The sequence below is a fragment of the Oreochromis aureus genome, linkage group 13, assembly GCF_013358895.1.
Source record: "Oreochromis aureus strain Israel breed Guangdong linkage group 13, ZZ_aureus, whole genome shotgun sequence".
Lineage (NCBI taxonomy): Eukaryota > Metazoa > Chordata > Actinopteri > Cichliformes > Cichlidae > Oreochromis > Oreochromis aureus.
This window is the reverse complement of record NC_052954.1, coordinates 35,645,262-35,663,179: the sequence shown is the minus strand read 5'-3', so window position 1 is coordinate 35,663,179 and position 17,918 is coordinate 35,645,262. Positions and strand designations below refer to the sequence as shown.

Below are 17,918 nucleotides of genomic sequence, written 5' to 3'. Positions count from 1 at the left end.
GGTGATTGATACAACTTCAAACAGGACGTGGCGACAGATGGTGTGACTTTTAAAATGTGTGTGTGTGTGTTTACCTGCCAGCAGCCTGCAGACCGGCAGGTGTATAGAGACTTTTTCCTGAGACACCTGATACCTGAACGTCTCCACACTGTGGCCTGCCAGGCTCAAACTGATTGGCTGCTCACCGTCTGGAAGGCTGCTATGACAGTGACTGAGAGCGCTCAGACACTTCTTGTAGGCCTCAATCAGCACACGCTCCTGACACACACACACACACAAAGAAACAAAGAAGCAAAGAAAAGGCTTGGATGGCTCACTCAATCAATCCGTTTATTTAAAACTAATCAGATTATTGATCCAGAAAAAAAATAAACTGTAGAAACATAAAAGGTGACATTTGTCATGTTACATGTAGCGTGTTCAGTGTGCAGTCTCACATCAGTGGAGCACCACTCCTGGATCATGGTGATGATGTTGGTCAGCTTCATCTGCAGCGTGAACGCCGCCTCCCACTCAGGCTCCATCTCAATGTGCTGTCCCACCTGTCTCACCACTGGGTCCATGCCCTGCAGGGAGGCGGGTTCACAGACAGACAGGCTCAGAGATGTTTGGGCTGCACCTGTACAGGTAAACCTCACACTGTCTCCATATTACCTGCATGCACTTGAGCAGCTCCAGAAAAGCATAGAAACCTTCTAGAAACTTGAGTCTGAGCTGATCGCTCCACTTGGACGGAGGGCTGATCAGGACATACCTGCATGTAAAGGCACTGGTTACACTGGGAGGCCTGGTTTTATCATAAAACCCAACACACACCCACAGTGTTTAGACTTGTGAAAGAAGATTCATCAAGCTACAGAACAGGATTCATGGGTACCCTGCATTCACAGTGTAGGTTCATCGCACAAGAACCGGTCTCTATTTGGTCTCCAACTAACCTGTAACTGGCCCTTCATAACCTCTAACTCAGCGGTCCCCAACCTTTTTTGCGCCACGGACCGGTTTATACCCGACAATATTTTCACGGACCGGCAATAAGGTGTCGCGGATAAATACAACAAAATAAAACTAGTGCCGGTACTGAAAAAAAGAAGATTTATTCATAACACACGTGAAAAGACCCAGGAAAACCGAGTTAACGATAAAAACGATAACAAAATAACGCTGAAAACCGATAAAAACCCTGAAAACCATACATTTCACACCTGAGCCTCAACTCTCGCGGCCCGGTACCAAACGACTCATGGACCGGTACCGGTCCGAGGCCCGGGGGTTGGGGACCGCTGCTCTAACTGGCCCTTCATAACCTGTAACTGGGGCTCACTTGAGGTCACCAATGAGGCTCTGGACTCTCCCGAACTTGAATGCCTGCTGGGCGGTGTAGCGGTCGAACTGGAAGCGCCCCTGCGGGTCTCTGTGGCGGAGGTGATCCACAAAGGTCCTGATGATGGTGGTCATCAGGTTCTCCTCCACCATCAGCATCCGGGCCTGCAGAACATTTGCAACCCACACACCCACACAAACCCACACACACACACCCACACACGTACAGACGTGTCGTTCCTCATGTTCAGTGTTTGGCCTATTATCATTTTGATCTGTGTTTCTTTGCTTGTGAAATTTATTTTGGCGGATTCTGGAGAACTAAACATTAAAGGTGATTGCTCTGATTATTATTATTCTATTATTAATACATAATATATTAATAATAATTATAGCTGTTATTATTATTGATTATCAACTAATCAGCTTTCAGTGAAACTTCAGGGATGAATTTAGATCATAAGATTTTTCTCAGTGATGTCTGACATCCGTTCCACCTGAGGGTGAAGCACCCACTTTAAACTGACCAGGTGTGAACTCAGCCTGTGCGGTGACGTCTACTCCGGGGGCAGCCACCTGAACTCACCAGTGACGGTACGGTGAACATTTGCACTGACAGGTCAGTGATGGAGAACTCACGGCCGTGGTCGTCTTTCACATAGTCGCTCTGCAAGCGTTCGTAATTCTAGCAGCGGGAGAGAGAGGGGGACACAGAGAGAGAAAGGTGTGTGGAGGTGCAGGAGGAGTAGGAGGAGTACTCACCATGGTCGGGACGGTGAAGAGCTGGACAGACAGCGACGTCACTGACACCACTCGCTCGTGGTCATCCTCCATAAAATCTGTCTGCAGGCGTCTGTAGTTCTGGAGGAGGGACGACATTTCACCTCTGGGTCAGAGGTCGCTGCTGTCCGCCCAACACCCCACCACCACCCACACACTGACTCCTTTAAAAACCTGTTGCTAAAACTCTGATATTTTTAAAACCGCTCACAAAAGAAAAGTGTATCAAGACTTGTGTTAGTTCTGTAAACCTGACCTTAACACAGCACATACACAGCAGCGACTGGTTCTTTAATCAAGACCAGCAGCAGCTTCAGGCGATCAGCTCAGCGTGACCCATTTTATATTATTTATGTTTCACAGACTGGAGGGTTAGTTTCAGTCCGAAGACTGATTCCTGTGAATAATGTGTGGACATAAGTGCTTTGATCACTGAAGTCTTTCTGTCAGTCGACTTTTTAATTGATTTTCTAGCTGAGTGATCACCAGCATGGACATGATCTTTAACTTTAGCGGATTTTTATACTGGTATATCATCCCATCCTTCTTGAAGTTGGGAACCACCACAGTCTGCCAATCCAGAGGTACTCCCCTGCATCTCCATGCAACACTGTAGAGACGTGTCCAACACAGCCCTACAACATCTAAGTCTTTAGGAACTCACACCAAACCTCATCCACCCCAGGGGCTCTGCCATCAAGGAGTTGTTTACCTGCCTCAGTGACCTCGCCCCCAGTGATGGATGACTCGCCACCCCCATTTGCTGCTTCCTCTACAGAAGTTGTATCAGTGGGATTAAGGAGATCCTGGAAGTATTCCTTCCATCGTCCAACTATATCCTCAGCTGAAGTCAGCAGCGCTCTACCCGCACTGTGTATAGTGCGGGTAGAGCGCTGCTTTCCATTCCCAAGTCGCCTGACGGTTTGCCAGAATCGCTTTCAAGGAAAGTCTTTTTCATTGACCTTACTGAACTCCTCCCACACCCAAGTTTTTGCTTCAGCCACTGCCCGGGTACGTGTTGCGTTTGACCTTCCGGTACCCATTGGCTGTCTGTGAAGTCCCGCAGGCTAACAAAGGCCAATAGGATTCCTTCTTCAGCCTGATGGCTCAGTTGGAAGTGGGAGTGGAAGTGGACTGTGCCAAGCATTCGCATTGCACTCTCACTATATGTTTAAGTGAGGCAAGTCTGTCCTACACAGTCCTACCCTACAACCTGATCAACCTCAACACCAGGAGGAGATCAGCTGACACCTCAGCAGCTCTTTTCACCCGAGTATCCAGAATATACACTTGCAGATCCAATGATACGATTACAACATCGATCATCGACCTAGGGTGTCCTGCTGCCATGTGCACTTATAGACGACCTTCGAAAGTGGTGTTTGTTATGGACGCACTGGTTTGCACAGAAGTCCAGTAACAGAACACCACTTCAGTTCAGACCAGGCAGGCTGTTCCTCCCAATGACGCCCCTTTAAGTCTTACTGTCAACTGTCCATATGAGCGTTGAGTCTCCAGATGGAGCACCTTGAGCACCCCACACAAAGACTCCCCAACCTGAAGGTGTCTCGTCCACTGGGAAAAACTCCAACATACAGGGTCCAAGATACCCACCTCAACACACTGTCTCTTACCAAAGGCAACTCCAGACTGGGACAGAGTCCAGCACCTCTCTAGGAGACAGGTTCTAGAGCCGAAGCTGTGTGTTGAGGTGAGCCTGACTATATCTAGCCGGTACATCTCAACCTCGCGTACTCCTTCTCCACCAAAGAGGTGTTCCGTGTCCCAAGCACCAGACTCGGGGATCGGTCCGTCAGGATCTCTTGCCATTGGCACACACTGCACCCAACCTCTACGGCACCCCATGGGGATGGTGCAGGCCTACGTTGGGTGTCGGGTGCACCCAGCCGGCGTTCTCCCTCGAGCACACTTCCCAGGCCTGGCTTCAGGACGGGGCCCCAGTAACCGTATCCCAGGCAGGGTAAACTCCCTTGTTGTTAAACTCATAAGGGTCTTTTGAATATCTCTTTGTCTGGTTCCTGACCCAGGACCAATTTGCCATGGGAAACCCTACTAGGAGGCAAAAGGCCCTGAGAACATAGCCCCTGGGTTCCCTAGGACAAACAAACTAGTCCACCACACTAAAATAGCAGTTCATGGAGGGGTTAATGTGAATTATGGCTCTCTTTGACAGAACACACTTTCCAAAGTGAGAAAAACCCCAAATTAATGAGATTTATGGTTTATTTTTGTCAGCGTAACCCTTTTTCTCTGTTGTTTTCGTCTGCTACATGAGCATGCAGGCTCTACACCTCAGGGTTGCTCTGCTCTACTTTGTGATGTCTTGCTGTTCTGTGTATTGTGACGTTCTGTTTTGTTGTTTATATGACACTGTTTAGTAAAGTCTGTTTCAATGAACAAAGTTCACTCCAGAGGATCTTTTTGAGTACTTTGATTTTTTTGGATCTAAACATTCAATCGACACATGACTGGCTGGATGAAGTTTTTCATTTTGGCTGTAAACAAGCCAACAAGGTCATGTGGTGAGGTTTCAGGCTGTTGCGCTGAGGAAACAGATGCTGCCAGGGAATCACAGATCATCGAGCTTCTACTAGCATAAACGGCCCCCAGACTATATAAACCTCCACAGCTGTTCCGATCAGGTATATACACTCACCAGCCACTTTATTAGGCCTGTTCAACGGCTTGTTAATGCAAATATGTAATCAGGCAATCACAGGGCTTCAGCTCAGTGCATTCAGACATGCAGATATCAGACGAGCTGAAGTTCAAAATGAACATCAGAATAATGAAGGAAAGTGATTTAAGAGACTTTAAGCGTGGGATGGTTGTTGGTGTTTCAGACTGCTGATATGATGTCATGTTCTCACCAACCATGTCTTGAACATGACAGTGAGTTTGCTGTATAAGGGCCTCCACGGTCAAAGATCTCAGTGCAGCAGAGCTCCTCTGTGCTCAAATGGAACAGAAGTTCTCGTCATGTCGTGTCCACATGGACCAGCCTCTCTGAGTGTTTCCAGCAGCTTACTCAATCTGAGCCGTGAAGAATTAAAGCAGCTCTTAAAGAAAAAGGAGTACCAGTACAAGCAAGGTGTACCTAATGACGTGGATGGCAGGTGTCAGGTATACTGCGTTACCTTGGCAAATTGGATGGCAAAGATCTTCTTGTACTTGAGGTCCATGAGGAGGCTGTTCATAAGTAGCTGGTGATAGATGTTCCTCGCTCCTGCAAACATGACAGATCAGCTGACCTCAACTTGCTCACATTTACTTGCAGCTCATCAACTCGCACACCATGAACAAGCAGATCAAGGAGACTGCCATGCATCCAAACTACAGCTAGTTAGAGTGCCTGTCAGTCACATTCAGCCCCAATCGAGAGTTTAAGACCACTTGAAAAATGGCCAAAAATCCTATTTTGCATGGTTGGATCTTAACAAGGTTCCAAGTAGAGCTTCAACATGCAGAAATGGGAGTGAGACACAATATGCTTTGAGCATGCAGTTTATTGAATACCACGCTTAAACTGAAACAGGCTGGTTTACAGCTGATCCAAAGTAAACTTTGGATCAGCTGTTTTGGACCACACGTCCAAAAAAAACCTGTGAAACAGAAATCAAAGTTCAGTAACGAGTCACTCCACCGTTATTGTTGATCACTTCAAAAATTCAGTGCGGCATGCTTGATGCAAGTGTTTCCATGAGGTGAGTGGGAACAGACGGCTGCACGAAGGGCATCTACTGTCTGGAGCTGCTGTCCATTTTTGCAAACTTGCCTTGTAGACTTGTAGTCAAGACCGCCTAAACCAAGACCAAGACAATAACAAGACCAGAGGGTATCGAGACCAAGACAAGACCAAGACCAAGACAGACCGAGACAAAAAAAGTCTTTAAACTGCAGCCAGATGCTGCCTTGTTTACAGGCGTCAGGCATATTTATGTGTTTTTGCAATGCACTCGCACAGCCCTCCTCACCGCTGTCTACTGTCTCACTCACTTACTGAGAGGACAGACACACGCTCCACTTGACTGTCGCGTTTCTCACCCTCTCTGTTTTTCACATAATGATATTATCCTATATCCTCGCATGTGATTGGCCACAACATGGAGGGATAGGAGCATAGCTGAGCCACTGTGTGCGAGCTGAGCAGCAAAAGGAAATTAAGTGAGGAGCCGGCTCTTGCTCAATGGGAGTCGACTCTTGCCTTGCCGTCCATCCCCAAAGGTTCTCAGCTGGATTTTCATCAGGGGAAGACACGGGATGGTCTAAAAGAGTGATGTTACTCTCCTGGAAGAAGTCCCTTGTCCTGCAGCATTGTGTACTGTAGCGTTGTCCTAGAGCTGGGCGATATAAGATTTTTTCATATCACGATATGTTTTTTTTTTTCATTTCAGGCGATAACGATATATATCACGATATAAGCCAAATAACTATATTTGTAAGATTTAAATGTGCCATTGCTCACAAGTAAAATGTGAAATAATCAGCAGCTTGTTTTAATTTAAATATTTATTTCCCATAATAAGTTCAACAGGGTAGATGTACTTAAGGAACATGAGAGTTCAGTTTCAGATAAATAAAGGCAAATATTGCAAACTACACAAAAGGCAGCCGCTAAAGCGTTTAAGTTTCAAAATAGAACAAACAAAACAGACCACTAAATTGTCAATTCCACTTAGAAACAAAATTTTAATTCTAAAAATAAATCTTAGTTTGTTTTACAGAAGAACAGACAAAATTGACTAACTTTTGTCAATATCAAATAAACTGAGAACTAAAAGGAAATTCTCAATCTCTCCTTGTTGTATAGCTTAGCTATTACCTCAATTAGCTGCTTGAATCCTTCATTTTCAACCGTGTTTATTGGTAGCATGTCTTTAGCAAGACGGTAGGCTATGGCATTCGTTATGTCGCTATGTCTCTTAGCTTTTTTTGTCATATGGTAAGACGCTGGAGAAAGCCGACTCAATTGACTGTTGTTGCTTCGCAGGGATTCTCCTGGTTGTTTTCGATGACGAATTAGCACTTTTAGTCTACGGAACTTCTCTGGCCCTTCCTTTCAACAAGCTCTCCGGCATTGGAACATCATCTGTGTTGTCTTCGGTAACCTGGTCACCCAAGCTCTCGGTTGATTTTTCTCTAGCGGGCAAACTCATTTTCTCCATTAACCGGCCAGCACGGCGGCTGGCTGCTTCCCAAACAAATACACATGTGCGGCTTGGCACTTGTGCTGTTCGTAACAAGTCACGTGACGTGACGCTGCGGCTGTGATTGGTTCGGCTATGCGCTACTTAATTTGGATTGGCTGTTCTTTTTTTTTTTAAGACAGGAAGAGAGAGAGATGAGGCCTATCGCAATAGTTTCATTTTTCTATCGAGAAAAAGTTATTTCGCAATACATATCGTTATCGTTCTATCGCCCAGCTCTACGTTGTCCTGTTGATAAACCCAGTGGTTACCACACAGACGAGGGCCCTCAGTCATGAGGGATGCTCTCTGCAACATCTGGACATGGCCAGCAGCCGTTTGACGTCCCTGCACCTCCTGAAGCTCCATTGTTCCACTGAAGGAAAAAGCAGCCCAGACCATTATGACACTTCAGGTGGGATCTGCTTATCATGCCAGTAACGCTGGAAACCATCAGGACCATTAAAATTACATTTGTTCTCATCAAAAAAATCAAACTTTTTCTTCCACCTTTCAATGTCCCATGTTTGGTCCGAACGGTCAGTTCTGTGGCGTTCAAGGAGACGAGGCCTTTGAAGACGTGTTTTGAGGCCGTCTGATGGTTATGGGGCTGCAGTCGGCACCAGGAACGGCCTTAATTTGGGTCGAGGGTCATCCAGTGTCTCGACGAACAGCCAAATGGATCCTCCGGCTCAGTGCTGATGACATTTGTTTGGGTCTTCCACTTGACTTTTGTTCCATAACCCTCAGGATCATTTGAGGAATTCCAAATAACTGTCTCACTGCGTCCCACCTCAGCAGTGATGGCGTGCTGTGAGAGACCCTGCTTATGCAGTTCAACAACCCGACCGCGTTCAAAAAGGAAACGTTTGTTAGCGTTTGCCATCAGAACGTCATGACAGTGTGACTACCTGACAGGAAATGACAATGAATCCACATTTATGCCCAGATTTGTCCTTTTAAAGGCATGCGGCCCGAAACTTTGGATCAGCTGTAAAACAGCCTGTTTCAGTTTAAGCGTTGTTTTTAATAAACTGCATGCTTAAATGTTTTGTCTCACTCCCATTACTGCATGTTAAAGCTTTAATTGGAACCTGGTCAAGATCCAACCATGCAAAATATGACTTTTGGCCATTTTTCAAGTGGTCTTAAACATTTGATTGGGACTGTATCTCTGCTGTGTGCCTTTGAAGGACCAACCCACGGATAAACACAAACTGTTTCACACCTGTTGGCGTCACGACCGTGGCCGTTCGAGCGCCATATGACTAGCAGCGGTACGTGCAGTTACCTTTCCACATCTTGGAGTCGTTGAGCATCAGTCGGTCGACAAGCGAGGAGTTCTCTCCCTCTGGACCTTTCTGCAGTCCCACCTGACACAGGATCCTCCTCAGGCCGTCTAAAACACAGTCCACAGTCACCACATGCAGCAGCAGGGACACACAAAGAGGAACTGTGGGTAATGAAGTCCACACGTACCAGAGTACTGAATGATCTGACCCAGCCAGCTCAGAGCCTTCAGAGCAAAACACTGATGAGCAACGACAGACGAGTGCATCACCTGAACCCGGAGAGGCTTTGACTGACGGCTGGTGTTTCTCTGAGGGGATAGGAAAGGAGGAGGAGCAGAGGAGGAGGTGATGGTGGTGTAGGAAGAGGAGGTGGTGAGACATTCTTTGTTTTCTTAAATTGTTGTGATGAGTAAAACCAGAAGGCAGTGACTGTAAACAAGTACGACATTCAGCGTCCCTGAAGCAGGCGCCGTCAGCACCCCCCCGCATCAGTTCAAGACTTCCTGTCATTTATCAAACTTGGAAACACTCACCACGATCACGGACTTGGCCTGTTCACAGAACTGGAAGTCTCCATACCGAACTGACTTCCTGCCCTGTGCGCGTGCACACACAAAACAGATTCTTAGAATAATCACCAGAACATGAAAAACAGGAAGCTCCTCGTCACATTTCTGAGTTCCTATAAGCTTGTTACTGTGTGTGTGTGCGTGTGTGTGTACTGACGTCTCGGTCCACGGTAGTGGCAAAGCTCACGGCCTCCTTCTGGCTGCAGCTGACAGCTTTCTGCAGCGTGTAGATCACCTGCTCGTACGTGTGCACTTCATCATTGAACAGCATGCAGTAGTAGGTGTCCTCTCTCTCCCTGCGCACGCACGCACGCACACACACACACACACACACACACACACACACACACAGTGTGAACGCTGCAGTGTGACGCGTTTACTGTGACGTGTCTCAGGTAAAGGTAGAGTGAGCCTACGGTGGCTGCAGTCCTGCAGGCAGCAGGTCCTCGTGCTCCCAGGTTAGCAGGTCGACGGCATACTTCAGGATGATGAAAAAGACACTGAACGCACGGCCGACCATGTCAGTGGGTAGATGAGCTACGGGGTCCTGGAAGGACAAACAGCACAGAGTCAGCACTCTGAGAGACGGGGTTACCATCCTAAGCCAGCTCAGTTTACACCAGCCTCTAATCAGTCTCTCACACTCAAACCACAGCTGTGAAGTATGTCTGTGAAGGTTCTCAATCATCCAGGTCATTGTAGTCTAAGGAGCTTGGAAAGAAAAAGGCATCTGGACTTCTTTAAGTTGCTGGAAGACGTTTTACCTCTCATCCGAGAAGCTTGTTCAGCTCTAGGGTCAAATGGTTTTTCTTTCCAAGCTCCTTAGACCACAGCTGTGAAGATCCTTCTTCCCTCCATCCAGCACCGAGTAAAATGACCCACGATTACTGCCACTCAAAAATGAAAGCCGACTGCACACGTGGCAAGCTGACCGACCTGCTGTACGACTCGTGCTGTCCTACAGAGGAAACACTTCACAATCCAAACTACAGGATCCAGGGAACGGAGGAAATATTTGCATGGCTGCTTTTATATTCTCTGAAAAGACGCTTAGGAACCTCCTGAAATAGGAACCTCCTTTTAATGTTTTAGACGGGGAGCTCTCAGAGGACAGCTTATTGGTGCTCAGGTTCTCCTGAAAGTAAATAAGTAAGTAAAATTTAATTTATATAGTACCTTTCAAGATAAAATCACAAAGTGCTTCACAGAAGCTAAAACAAAAATCAACCAAAAGCAAGTTTAAAAAGATGAGTTTTTAGCTGTTTTATAAAAGCAACCACTGAGTCCACAGATCTCAGGCTCAAAGGGACAAAGTTCCACAGTCTGGGGGCCACAGTTACAAAAGCTCTGTCGCCTTTTGTTTTCAGCCTCGTGTGTTGAACAACCAGCAAGCCCTGATCACATGACCTCAGGGACCTGCTGAGAATGTATGGATGTAAAAGATCACTGATATATGTTGGTGCTTGTCCATGCAGAGCCCTGAAAGTCAATGTCAAAACCTTAAAGTGGATTCTGAATTTAATAGGGAGCCAGTGCAGCTGAATCAGTAGGGATGTGACATGGGAGTACTTGGAAGGCTTGGTCAGAAGCTTTGCAGCAGCGCTCTGAGCACCCTGCAGACGTTCCAAAGAGGCTTTACATAAACAGGTGAACAAGGAATTACAATAATCCAAATGAGATGAGACAAATGCATGAATGATCATTTCCAGTTCAGGGCGTGACTCAATGGAACTCCGCTTAGCAATGTTTCTCAAGTGATAAAAACAGGAGCGGACCAGAGATTTAACATGAGTGTCCAGCGTCAGAGCTGGTCAAAAGTTACATCAAGGTTCCTGATAGGTTTGGCAAATGAGGCAAGAGGGCCTAAATTTTCCACTACCAAGGGCACAAATTTATCAGTAGCACAAACAAGGACTTCAATTTTCTCCTTCTTAAGTTGAAGAAAATTATCAGCCATCCAACCTCTCATGGAGTCTATGCACCTATGCAAGATCTGTAGTTTGGAAACATCATGTGGCTTAAAAGAGATACACAACTGAATATCATCTGCATAGCAGTAATACAAAATGTCCTTAAGTATCACTTAAAAGTGCTTACCATGTCCTGAAGAGAGAGTATATACAACAAAAACAATAAGGGTCCCAACACAGAACCTTGTGGCACACCATAGGCAAGAGAAGTGGAGGAGGACCTGAACTTAGAGCTAGCCACAGAGAAGGATCATTCACACAAATAAGATTTGAACCAGTCCAAAGCAGACCCTGATATACCCACCCAGCGTCTCAGCCTATTTAACAAAATGTTAACAAATGATGGTTGACGGTATCAAAGGTAGAGGTCAGGTCCAACATCAGCAAGACATCAAAAAATCACTGGACACTCTAAGAAGTGCAGTTTCAGTAGAGTGAGCTCTACGAAAGCCAGATTGGAATTTATCGGGAATGTTGTATTCATCTAAGACAGCTGTGAGCTGCTTAGCAACAACCTTTTCTAAAATCTTAGCAATGAATGGTAGTTTTAAATTTGGTCTACAACTGCTAAGCAGAGAAGCGTCAAGCTTGGGTTTTTTTTAAACAGTGGGTGAATGACAGCATTCTTACAATAACCAGGGACCTGACCAGAAACCAATGAGGTATTGATAATTGTAAGCACACAGGGACCCATAGACTGAAAGACATTTTTAAACAACGATCCAGGTAAAATATCAAGAAAGCAGAAGGATGCTTTCACTGAATCAACTAACTTGACCAGCTCTGGTAAGGACACAGGTAAAAATCTTTCTAAAATAACAGGCCTAGCTTGAGTTGAAGCTGACAACAGAGACACAGAAGGAGAGATATTGTTCCTCACATTACTGACCTTTTCAACAAAGAAAAACAAAGACACTAGGTCTGAGAAATAGGCAGCCCTCGCATCTCGAACTGAACAGTTAAAAGAAACTAAAAGTCCTTTAAATGAAGGAGATGGACATGCAAACGGTTTTCCTCCATAAACGCTCAACCTTATGGCAGCAACGCTTTAAACAGCGAATGCTGTTATTTATCCAGGGGGACGAATTTGAAACCGGAGCTAGTCTAGTTTTAACAGGAGAAACATTGTCTAAAATAGAGAGGTAATGATTATTAAAAACATCTGTTAATAAATCAACATTGTTATAGGAAGGTAAAACTAAATTAAAAACATCAGAAAATTTGGCAGCAGTAGAGGAATTTAAGATGCGAGAGCTAACAGACTGGAATATGTTCACCCACACAGACCTGGACCAGTACGCCTCATCTGTACTGGATTACATCTCCGAAACCACAGACAGTGTCACCACCCAGAAACGGATCACCATGTACCCCAACCAGAAGCCTTGGATGAACCGGGATGTTCGTCTCCTCCTGAAGGCCCGCAACACCGCCTTTAGGCCAGGAGATGCACACGCCACAGTACAGCCAGGGCTAATCTAAAGAAGGGCATCAAAAAGCCAAACACCATTACAAAAGAAGTTAGAAGAACACTTCTCCAACTCCAACCCCGACGCATGTGGCAAGGACTCCAGACCATTACAGACTACAGGACCACCAAACCCTCCCCACATCCTCTGATGCCTCCTTCCTCAACGAGCTCAACAACTTTTATGCTCGTTTTGAGCGAGGGAACCCCACAACCACAACCATAACAGACATGATGCCAGACCACCAACCTCTGACTCTCTCCCCCACCGATGTAGGAGCGGTGCTGAGCAGGATCAATGTCCACAAGGCTGCAGGTCCTGATGGTATCCCCGGCGTGTTCTCAGAGCGTGTTCTGGGAGCTTGCAGGAGTGCTCACAGACATATTCAACCTGTCCTTGGCCCACGCTGTGGTACCGGCCTGCTTCAAATCCACCTCCATCGTCCCGATACCCAAAAACTCCAACCCATCTAGCCTCAATGACTACCGCCCAGTAGCCCTCACCCCATCATCGCTAAGTGCTTAGAGCAGCTGGTCTTAGCACACTTCAAATCCTGTCTCCCCCACCCTGGACCCCCACCAATTTGCATACCGCCAGAACAGGAGCACAGAGGATGCAGTGTCCATCGCACTGCACTCTGTCCTCTCACACCTGGACAACAACAACACCTACGCCAGAATGCTGTTTATAGACTTCAGTTCAGCGTTCAACACAATCCACCCTCACAACTCATCAGGAAACTGACAGACCTGGGCATCAGTTCCCTCATCTGCAAATGGTTACTGGACTTCCTGACCAACCGCCCCAGCATGTCCGGCTGGATAACCGCTGCTCATCAACAATCACAATGAACACGGTGTACCACAGGGCTGTGTGATGAGCCCTTTCCTCTACTCCCTCTTCACCCACGACTGCAGACCTGCTGATGGTTCCAACACCATCATTAAGTTTGCAGATGACACCACGGTGATTGGCCTCATCAGTGACAACGACGAGGCCGCCTACAGGGAGGAGGTGGATCGTCTGGCTGAGTGGTGCGACACAAACAACCTGCTGCTTAACACCGAGAAGACTAAGGAGCTCATCGTGGACTACAGGAGGAATGCTGACCCACATCCACCCATCCACATTAAGGGGACGGCTGTGGAGCGTGTGAGCAGCTTCAAGTTCCTGGGAGTCCACATCTCCGAGGATCTCATCTGGACGACCAACTGCTCCAAGCTGGTCAAGAAGGCTCACCAGCGCCTCTTCTTCTTGAGGACTCTGAGGAAGAACCACCTGTCCTCAGACATCCTGGTGAACTTCTATCGCTGCACCATCGAGAGCATCCTGACCAACTGTATATAACAGTCTGGTACGGGAACTGCTCTGCCTCGGACCGGAAGGCGTTGCAGAGGGTCGTGAAAACTGCCCAGCGCATCGCCGAGCACCACTTCCTGCCATAAAGGACATCTACAGGAAGCGGTGTCTGAAAAGGGCTGGGAAAATCATCAGAGACCCCAGTCACCCATCACATAGACTCTTCACCCTCCTGCCCTCTGGGAGGCGCTACAGGAGCCTCCGGACTAAGACCACCAGGTACCGGAACAGCTTCTTTCCTACAGCTGTCAGACTCGAACTCTGCCTCCTGACATCTGACCCACGTTAAACTCATGGACTGAACATACACACACCCACAACCACTAGCACTTTACCACTACTGTATAGTTCTGTGTAGATAATCATTCTGTACATACGATAATTTTTAATCCCACAACTGTTTATAACTTACATAGTTCACATTCTGTATAACTGTATATCTCAGATTTCTGTATAGTTTTTATTTCATATTTATATCCTGTTCATAGCCTGTACATAGCTTGTACTCACTACAGCCTGTACATACTTATAGTTATAGAATACTCATAACATACTTCACACTGTGTACATTATAACATACCATAATAGACCCATTTCTGTAATATACTTACACATCTCTATTATTGCTAATTTATATTGTAATATATCTATATCACGACTAAAGCACTTTCTGGATGGATGCAAACTGCATTTCGTTGCCCTGTACCTGGGACATGTGCAATGACAATAAAGTTGAATTCTATTCTATTCTCTTCTATTCTATTCTAACCAATGTCGAACAGGAGAGAGGGACAGATGGAAAGACAAGTTAAAGAATACAGTGATGGTCCGAAATAAAAATGTCCTCAGAACTAATAAAATCAATAGTTAATCCTAAGGTAAAAACAAGGTCCAGTGTGTGTCCTTTGGTGTGAGTGGGACCAGACACATGCTGTGTAAAATGAAAAGAATCCATGACGCTAAGGAAACCTCTGGCAAAGAGGTCAGAGTCATCGTCAATGTGTATATTAAAATCCCCGACGATAACCAGTCTGACAGCTTCAAGGTGGAGGATAAAAAGTCACTGAACTCCTTTAAAAACTGACCATTTAGACCAGGTGGACGATACACTAGAGCACAGTAACACGGATCTTTATCTTCAGTTTTAATCAGCTGTAATTCAAATGATGAAAAATGTCGGACCATTACTGAGTGACAGTGAAACCGACTTCCAAACACCGCAGCGACACCTCCTCCTCGACCGGACGTCCGAGGCTGGCTGATGAAGGAGTACCAGCCTGGGCAAAATTCGATGAAAGATGAGTAGTCACCATCGCGCTGCCAGGTTTCAGTTAGAAACAAGACATCCATTTTTTTTTTTATTGGAAAGAAGAAAATCATTCAACAAGAACGTTTTATTTGTCATTGATCGGGCATTAAAGAGCGCCATGCTCAGCGAAGTAGAAGTTGAATCATTAACAGAAATGGCCCAAATTAGGGGACGTAAACACTGAGGGTTCGATCCGCGACGCTCGTAAATTCCACTCACTGCGGGGACAGAAGGCCAAACAACCAAAGAGTTTGGATAAACACTCCTGAGGTAGGACAGTCTCATAGGTCCAGGCCCTACATAATTAAGCAGGGACAAGGAAGAAAAATTCCCCTCTGTACAAACTGTCTGACCACAGGTGACTCAGCGTCGCTTACCAGCTAATCCTCGCTTCACCTGAACACCTGCTCTCTGGAAAATGAACTGAACATTAAACTGAGAATAATCAAATGGACTGAAACATGCAGAAAAGTTTAAATACATCAAACTGATGATCGAGGTCAAAGGAGCGACTCACGTTCAGGCTGAGCACCGTGGGGGTCACAGACAGTCACAGACAGATGGGGTCATGTCATCAGCTCTGCTATATTTGCTTGTTTTTCTAATTCTGTTCACGGCAGGAAGGTTTTTACTTAACAATAATTTAATAAAAATTAAGTTAGACCGACAGACAGAGTCACAGATGGTTAAGGTGCTAACATACCGTCCACCATGCCGTCATCACACAGAGGCAGCCGTTTGTACCTGCTGTCACGGCACAAAAAGCCACTGCGGTGTTCTTCTAAACGAAAACGTGTCGCCACGCCGACAATATGACGTCACACGCACTGATGACGAGGAGAACAAGTCAAGACCGGAAGCCAAGAGTTTGTTGAGTGTTTTTAGTTGCAAACATCACCCTCCTATGTGTCAGTGTGTCTGTCTCTGCAGGAGTATCATTAGGATGGTGGGAAGAACCAGCATGACTGTAGACTCGAGACAGAGTCAGAGACAGTCAGAGACAGAGAGTCACAGACAAGAGTCACAGAAGGAGTCAGAGTCACAGACAGAGTCACAGACAGAGAGACACAGACAGACAGCGAGAGACAGAGAGTCAAAGACAGAGTCACAAACAAAAGTCACAGACAGCGAGTCTGTGACTTTGCCAAAACAATGTGGGACACTGTAGTTTTCTCTGGTCCCCTCCCCAATCAGAACAGGAGTGACATGTTTAGCCGCATGTTCTCCTTAAATTGCTGGCTGTCTGAGTGGTGTCCCAGAAACGATGTGGGCTTCATAGATAATTGGCAAACCTTCTGGAGGAAACCTGGTCTTGTTAGGAGAGACGGCATCCATCCCACTTTGGATGGAGCAGCTCTTATTTCTAGAAATATGGACCAATTTATTAAACCCCCCAAAATATGACTATCCAGAGTTGGGACCAGGAAGCAGAGTTGCAGTCTTACAAGCCTCTCTGCAGCTTCCCTCCTCCTGCTACCCCCCCAAAAACCCATCTCCATAGAGACTGTGTCAGCTCCCAAACAGACAAAAAACAAACTACAAACCAGCAATAAACAACTTAAACATAAAAAAAAAAAATCACAAAGAAAGAACAATACAGTATCCACATCTGAACCAAAGAGTAAAACAGTGAAATGTGGATTATTAAATATTAGGTCTCTCTCCTCCAAGTCTCTGTTAGTACATGACTTAATAATTGATCAACAAATCGATTTACTCTGTCTTACAGAAACCTGGTTGCAGCAGGATGAGTATGTTAGTTTAAATGAATCAACACCCCCGAGTCATTCTAACTACCAGAAACTAGAGATGGCACGATACCACTTTTTTGTGTCCGATACCGATATGATAAATTTGGATATCTGCCGATACCGATATGAATCCAATATAGTGTGTTTTTTAATCAATAAAACTGTTTTTTTTAATATCTTGCTGCTTTTTGTATAAGTTCATACTCACGTTAAAAACAAAACAAAACACTAAAGCTATTCTGTTATACCTGTATGCATAAAATACACTGCACCCAAAATATTTCATAGTTCAGCAACACTGATCAATCTAATAAACTTGAACCTACTCCATCCTTCCTATTCTGGTATTTTAAAGAGCAAGCAACCTAACTAATAGGGTTCTAAAATTCCCAGCAAAAAAACAAAAAAAAACAAAAAACCCCCCACCCTCCACCTCATGATGCTTAATCGATGTAATCAACTTTAATTTGATGCAGTGTGAAAGAAAAATGCACAGAAATAAATTATTTTTCAAGAATAATTAAATAGACTCAACATCTTTCTTCAACAGAATTGCAGACTGCACAGATGGTACCTTCCCAAAGGAAAAACGTACTATAGCTTACTAGGGTATATTAGACTTAATAGTTACTATATACAGTAATGTCTTGATGCATTCTCAATCATCCAGGAAAGTAAATCTCCAAAAGTTGAATCTGTTCATCTGGATGTAGCGTTTTGTGGGAGAAACGTTTCGTCACTCATCCAAGTGACTTCTTCAGTCTCAGCTGACTGCAGGTTTCCCCAATCTTATAAACAGTACATTTGCATAATGACTGAAACCAGCCCACTGAAGGAACAATGGGCTGGGAGGTCAGTTCCTTAATCATAATTATGCAAATTCCCATGA

General features: G+C 45.5%; 1 protein-coding gene across 5 annotated transcripts in view; it reads right to left on the bottom strand.

Annotated features, from left to right (window-relative positions):
• Positions 1 to 17,918, bottom strand: part of ubr2 (ubiquitin protein ligase E3 component n-recognin 2) — a 78,940-nt gene that overhangs the window by 17,237 nt on the left and 43,785 nt on the right. Inside the window, exons 6-17 of one of the 5 annotated variants that reach the window (XM_039621913.1) lie at positions 9,588 to 9,718; positions 9,329 to 9,467; positions 9,136 to 9,198; positions 8,790 to 8,910; positions 8,602 to 8,709; positions 5,262 to 5,350; positions 2,086 to 2,184; positions 1,910 to 2,008; positions 1,325 to 1,524; positions 655 to 754; positions 438 to 566; positions 75 to 258 (exon numbers count right to left, since the gene is read on the bottom strand). In XM_039621913.1, the coding sequence (XP_039477847.1) occupies positions 75 to 258; positions 438 to 566; positions 655 to 754; positions 1,325 to 1,524; positions 1,910 to 2,008; positions 2,086 to 2,184; positions 5,262 to 5,350; positions 8,602 to 8,709; positions 8,790 to 8,910; positions 9,136 to 9,198; positions 9,329 to 9,467; positions 9,588 to 9,718 (1,462 nt within the window). The remainder of the gene's footprint in view (positions 1 to 74; positions 259 to 437; positions 567 to 654; positions 755 to 1,324; positions 1,525 to 1,909; positions 2,009 to 2,085; positions 2,185 to 5,261; positions 5,351 to 8,601; positions 8,710 to 8,789; positions 8,911 to 9,135; positions 9,199 to 9,328; positions 9,468 to 9,587; positions 9,719 to 17,918) is intronic. The other 4 variants (XM_039621914.1, XM_039621916.1, XM_039621915.1 and 1 more) reach the window with 4 other exon arrangements.